This window comes from Heteronotia binoei, chromosome 9 (genome assembly GCF_032191835.1).
Source record: "Heteronotia binoei isolate CCM8104 ecotype False Entrance Well chromosome 9, APGP_CSIRO_Hbin_v1, whole genome shotgun sequence".
Lineage (NCBI taxonomy): Eukaryota > Metazoa > Chordata > Lepidosauria > Squamata > Gekkonidae > Heteronotia > Heteronotia binoei.
Genome location: NC_083231.1, coordinates 108,858,306 through 108,863,962, shown reverse-complemented (window position 1 = coordinate 108,863,962; position 5,657 = coordinate 108,858,306). Strand labels below are relative to the sequence as shown.

General features: G+C 45.6%; 1 protein-coding gene across 1 annotated transcript; it reads left to right on the top strand.

The window, feature by feature from the left end:
- The first annotated feature begins 482 nt into the window (after nt 1-482).
- Nucleotides 483-5,375, top strand: LOC132577616 (growth-regulated alpha protein-like). The gene is made up of 4 exons (XM_060247405.1): nt 483-546; nt 2,616-2,742; nt 3,543-3,617; nt 5,310-5,375. Exons 1-4 carry the CDS (start codon nt 483-485, stop codon nt 5,341-5,343), a joined length of 300 nt encoding a protein of 99 aa, XP_060103388.1. The 3' UTR covers nt 5,344-5,375.
- Nucleotides 5,376-5,657: the final 282 nt, after the last annotated feature.

The window sequence follows — 5,657 nt, the reverse complement described above, 5'->3', positions numbered from 1 at the left end:
AACGACTGGTGCTTGCACAGGGGACCCTTCCTTTCCTTTTCCTTTAGCCATCATATACAGATTCTCTATCTTGCTATGCCATATATTTATGGAAGTGGCTTATATCATTCTCCTCTTTCCCTTTTTGTCCTCACAACAAGGTAGGTTAGATCACCCAGCAAACGTCTATGGCAGAGCAGAGATTTGAACCTGGGACTCCAGTTCCTGGCCCTACACTCTAACCGACAGATAATTTGACTGCAGTAAGTTTTCTCAACTGACTCTCTGAGCTAAACTGCACCCTCAGCACTATAAGGGGAAACATGTGGGAAATGGACAGCCGAGATGATGCAACCGCCAATCGACCTAAAAATAGCTTCTTGCTAATGATGCAATTTGTAGCCCAGGCAAATAAATAGAAGCCGCTTGGCCTCCAAAAGCACAAGCGAGGCAAGTGTTCAAGATTGAATTCCCTTGCGGCAAGTGGGACTACTGAAGCCAGAATGAGGCCGAGCTGTCCTCTCTTCCTTCTTGCTCTCTTGATTGTTTGCCACACTGGCACTGCAGGTAAGAACTTCCTCACAGTTGGAGCGGTTCCTTGGTGGAACGGGCTTCCTCAGGAGGTAGTGGGCTCTTCTTCTTTGGAGGGTCTTAAACAGAGGCTAGATGGCCATCTGACAGCAAGGCTGATTCTGTGAACTTAGGCAGATCATGGGAAGGAGAGCAGGAAGGGTTGCATCCAATACTCCCTCTAAGCTGCAGAGGCTTGTGAGCAAAAATTCTACTTTGTGAGCGACTGGCATTGAAGTTGTGAGCTATTGCATAAATTAGTGTTCTGGGGCCATTTTTCCTGTGAGCACAAAAACGTGTGAGCCAGAGGCTAAAAAACTGTGAGCTAGCTCACATGAACTCAGCTTAGAGGGAACATCAGTGCTTAGTTCTTGTGACCCTTTCTTACACGTCCAGGAAAATGCTGATTGACACCTTTAGGTCAGGAAGCTATTTTTCTCTAGGTCAGTTTTTTACCATCTTCTGGGCATGGAGCAGAGGTCACTGGGGAGGGGGGGGTATGTGGGGGGAGGTACTTGTGAATTTCCTGCATTCAGGGGGTTGGGCTAGATGACCCTGGAGGTACCTTCCAATGCTACGATTCTATGATTCTAACTACCTCTGGGCTTCCTCCTGTTGTCCGTTCATTTCCTACTAACATTCTGAGTTCATTTTTAGTGTTTCATTTTGTACTACTCTCTTCTTCCCTGCAATGGTATCACAACAGCCTTGAAAGGTAGATTGCTCTATAGGCAGGACAGGGAGGGAGAGGTTGGTGTTGCATTGAACATCAAAGAGAGTATAAAATCAAATGCGTTAGAAAACATTAGCAGAATTAACTCGCCAACAGAGGCAATAAAGGTGGAAATACTGGGCTACTTAAAAGTGGGATGCGCTGTCGTCCACCTGATCAAACCATTGATGCTGATTTTGAGATGCAGAGGGAAATAAGGGAGTAAAGCACATAATGTTATTATATGGCTCTTCAACTACCCTAACATTGACTGGGTTAACTTGTACTCAAATCAAAGAATCATGCTGTAGAAATGAGATTGCTAGACGTCATACACTTGGTGAGAGATGTAGAGGTTGTTACATGAATTGGGAATAGTTACCTCAATGCCATGGAGTTCAGCATTCAGGTCAATGGAGAGTTACTTCTAAAGTCCAAAACTGTATCAGTTGATTTCAAAAGAGAAAACTCTACAAAAATGTGGGGAATAATTAAAAAAAAAAAAAAAGGAAACTGAAGGAGAAACACAAGAGAGTCAAATCCCAAGAGGATGCTTGGAAGCTATTTAAAACCACCCTAATTGAAGCCCAAATAGAATGCATTGCCTAGTCTAAAAGAAGGCCTGCCAAATAGAATGCATTGCCTAGTCTAAAAGAAGGCCTGCCAAATAGAATGCATTGCCTAGTCTAAAAGAAGACACTGCCTAGTCTAAAAGAAGGCCTGCCTGGTTAACAATGCAGGTCAAGGAAGCTATAAAAAGAAAAGAGGCTTCCTTTAAAAAGTGAAAGGTCTGCCCCAATGAATTGAACCACACAGGCTCTGGCAAAAGAAAGGGAAGTCAATAATTAGGCATGCAAAAAGAGATTTGGAGGAGCAGTTTACTAAAAGCATCAAGACAAACAATTTTTTAAAACTATATATCTGGAGCAGGAAAACAGCTCGAGAAGCAGTGTAGCCTTTGGATAACAAAGGAATAAAGGAATTACTAAAGGAAGATGAGGAGATGGCAGAGAAGTTCAATGATTTTTTTCCCTTCCGCTTATAATATATGTAAAATACATCAAATGTAATACATAAAATACATGCATGTGAAATTTTAAGTGCCAGGCGAAGGTGTTTAATTAAAGGGCTGATTTTTAAAAAATTATTGTTGTAGTCTTCTTCTAGTCTGAAAAGTGTTTTCATTAGACTCTTTTTAAGGTGGGAGATGTTCCTGGCTCTTTTTGTGTTTTTGTGGGGGTGTTTTTGGGCTTCTCAAACTGTTTTCACCCGGCAGCTGCTGCAGGATCACTTCTTGAAAATGCCTTTTAGCTATTTATACCTGAGACATCTCGCCCTTTTGTGGTTCCCGCAGCTATCTTTGATCCAGACAATCTCAACTGCAAATGTAGAAGAGTAACATCCGCCTTCATCCATCCCTCAAAATATGCATCCATCAAGGTCACGCTGCCTGGAATCAGTTGCCGAAGGACTGAAATCATGTAAGTCACCTTGGTTGTGCACATTACACAACGGCACCAAAATGGGCTTGAAGTTTCCTCTCCAGGGTGCTTTCTGGCAGATCTCTCCAGATCCCGAGGCACGAGCTTTTACGACCCTGTGGCCTTAATTCTATAGACACAGTTGATCACATAATTTTGGGTTATTGACCTAGCAGGGTACTCATGGCCAGGATAGGGTTGCCAGCCTCCAGCTGGGGCCTAGAGATCTCCCACTTTTGCAACTGATCTCCAGCTGGCAGAGCTCAGCTCCCCTGGAGAAAATGGCTGCTTTGAAGGGTGGACTCTGTTGCATTGGACCATGCTGAGGCCCCTCCCCTCCCCAAACCCTGCCATCTCCTGGATCCATCCCCAAAGTCTCTAGATATTTTCCAACACAGACTTGGGGTTGCAACAGGAGTGGGAGTGAGGCCCAGGCAACATTGGTGACAATGACAACATCACTTCCAGTGTGTGCAAAATGGCTGCCCCCAAATGGCTGTCACAGAACCTTCAGTCACAAAAGGTTAATGAACGATAGCAGTTGAAATCTCTCTAAACACACAAAAAAATTGTCTTGAAACCAATTTTTGGTGTCTAAGAGAATGTGCCTATCATTTTGAGTTTTAGTTGGCAACACTAGCAAGGTGTGGTTCTCCAAATTCAGTGCATAATCCTTTGCACAGAAGCAGCCATCCAGTGTTAAAAATCTGGATTGCATGACAAACCTCAACATCTCTTTCTTCCTGTGTCATTCGGAGGACGGCTTGTAGATGCTGACATCATCTTTGCTTGTTTTGCAGAATCACGATGAGGACAGGAAGGTTTGTGTGTATTGATCCTGAGGTGAAGTGGGTGAAGAATTTGCTGGCAGCCATGTAAGTACAAGTATAAATCATCCTGCAGAGTCATTAGGGTTTCCAGATCCCTCCTGGCAACCAGCAGGGGATGGGACATACCAGGAACAGGATGAAGGCCCAGGCTACCTTGCCAACAATGTGATGACATCACTTCCTGCATGTACTGGAAGTGATGTCATCATGTTGCGCTGCTGCATGAACTCTATGGGGGAAATTGCTTCCACCATAGAGTGTTTACCCAAATACCAGAGAAGAAGAAGGTGATATTGAATTTATATCCCGCCCTCCACTCCGAATCTCAGAGTCTCAGAGCGGCTCACAATCTCCTTTATCTCCCTTCCCCACAACAGACACCCCTTGAGGTGGGTGGGGCTGAGAGGACTCTCACAGCAGCTGCCCTTTCAAGGACAACTTCTGCCAGAGCTATGGCTGACCCAAGGCCATTCCAGCAAGTGCAAATGGAGGAATGGGGATCAAACCCGGTTCTTCCAGATAAGAGTCCGCACACTTAACCACTACACCAAACCAGCTCTCTATCTTGACACCACTTTTGGTACACACCAGCAATGATGTCACTACATCATTGGTGACGTAGCCTGGGACTCCCTCCTGCTCAGTCCCCCCATTGGCCAACTGATCAGTGGCGGGCAGCAGGACGTGGCAATGGGAGATCCCCCACCTCCAGTGGGGGGCTAAAAACTCTATGACTCACACATTTGGTCCCTTTCATCAAACCTATCTGTCCTGACTGGTACTAGCTTTCTTTGGGACCTCTGCATAACAGCCTTTCTAGCCCAGAATTTGATATTCTTTTATGGACTTGAGCACAGGGCCCCCCAATCTTTTTGAGCCCATGTGAGGTGGGCACAGCTACAAAAATGGCTGCCACAGCTTACCTTCAGTCATGCAGTAAAGATCCTTACGCTGGGGTGGCAGCTGCTGCCAATGCAGCATTTTTAAATATCTCCACAGTCAATCAAATCTCCAACGGCCAATCAGAAGGCACCTGGCCCAGACCTGCCCACTTTTCAAAAGCACTTGGTGGGCACCAAGAAAAAAGATGGCGGGCATCATGGCATCCATGGGCACTACATTGGGAAGCCCTGCTCTAGTACATAAAATCCAGTGGTAGAATAAAATCTTGTTTGGCTTTAAGGTGCCACAAGGCTCCTGCTTTATTTTTGCTGCAAAAAGTAGGAGGGGGGGGGGGGCGGCAGGGTGATGACACTGCACACAACGTCCCCAGCGTGATGATGTCACTTTCATATGATGTCATCATGCTGGGGACATCGTCTGGTGCTGCCCGTTGGGGGTGGGGCTTCCCTTGGCAGCAGGCAGGACCCCATGAAATCAGGGGATCCACCGTTCCCACCTGCGGGCTGGCAACCATAGCGCACAGTTAGGGAAACATCTACTTTGGCCCTAAGGAAGATGTTTCCCCCTTGGGGGAAAAAACAGACCTGTATAAATTGTGATCCGGCACACTAAGCACAGAAGCCAAGTCATCTCGTACGGTCGTTCTGTAGACCGAGGAAACCAGCAGAAAGAGGAGGATTATTGAACTGCCGGCTTTGTTTGGTACGATGGATCTGCAGGGATAATTAAAAAACAGGCGCTCCTTGTACATCACAAGACAGTTGTTCCTGAGTGCAAAATAGGGGGCCTTCCTCTGTATTACCCATGCTTATGCTCTGTTGATCTTTCCTACAGAAAACGCAACCGTCCTTCTCAAACAACAAATTGAAGTTTTCAGTAAAAGAAACGGATGACAGAAAAGCCCAAAATGTGAAATGCATCTTATTTATTTCTGCTTTTGATTCTGTCTGCCTGGGTGGGAGCAACACCCCTCATCTTCTTTAAATCCCCAGCTCTTGAAATCTAACCAAGCTACATCTAGGGTTGCTGATATAGACATCTCCTGGAATTACAGCTGATCTCCATAGAGATTATTATTCCTAGAGAGTCGCTTGATGGACTCAGTGGCATTATATCTCACTGAAGTCCTTCCTTTCCCATTCCCAACTTACCTCTGCTCAAATTTGGGTTGCAGTATGGAAC

Bases quoted from the DNA above. Each gene is read 5' to 3' on its own strand.
- LOC132577616 (XM_060247405.1), top strand. From the start codon at position 483: ATGAGGCCGAGCTGTCCTCTCTTCCTTCTTGCTCTCTTGATTGTTTGC. The intron at 547-2,615 runs GTAAGAACTTCC...TGGTTCCCGCAG, and splicing joins TTGCCACACTGGCACTGCAG to CTATCTTTGATCCAGACAAT. The intron at 2,743-3,542 runs GTAAGTCACCTT...CTTGTTTTGCAG, and splicing joins TGCCGAAGGACTGAAATCAT to AATCACGATGAGGACAGGAA.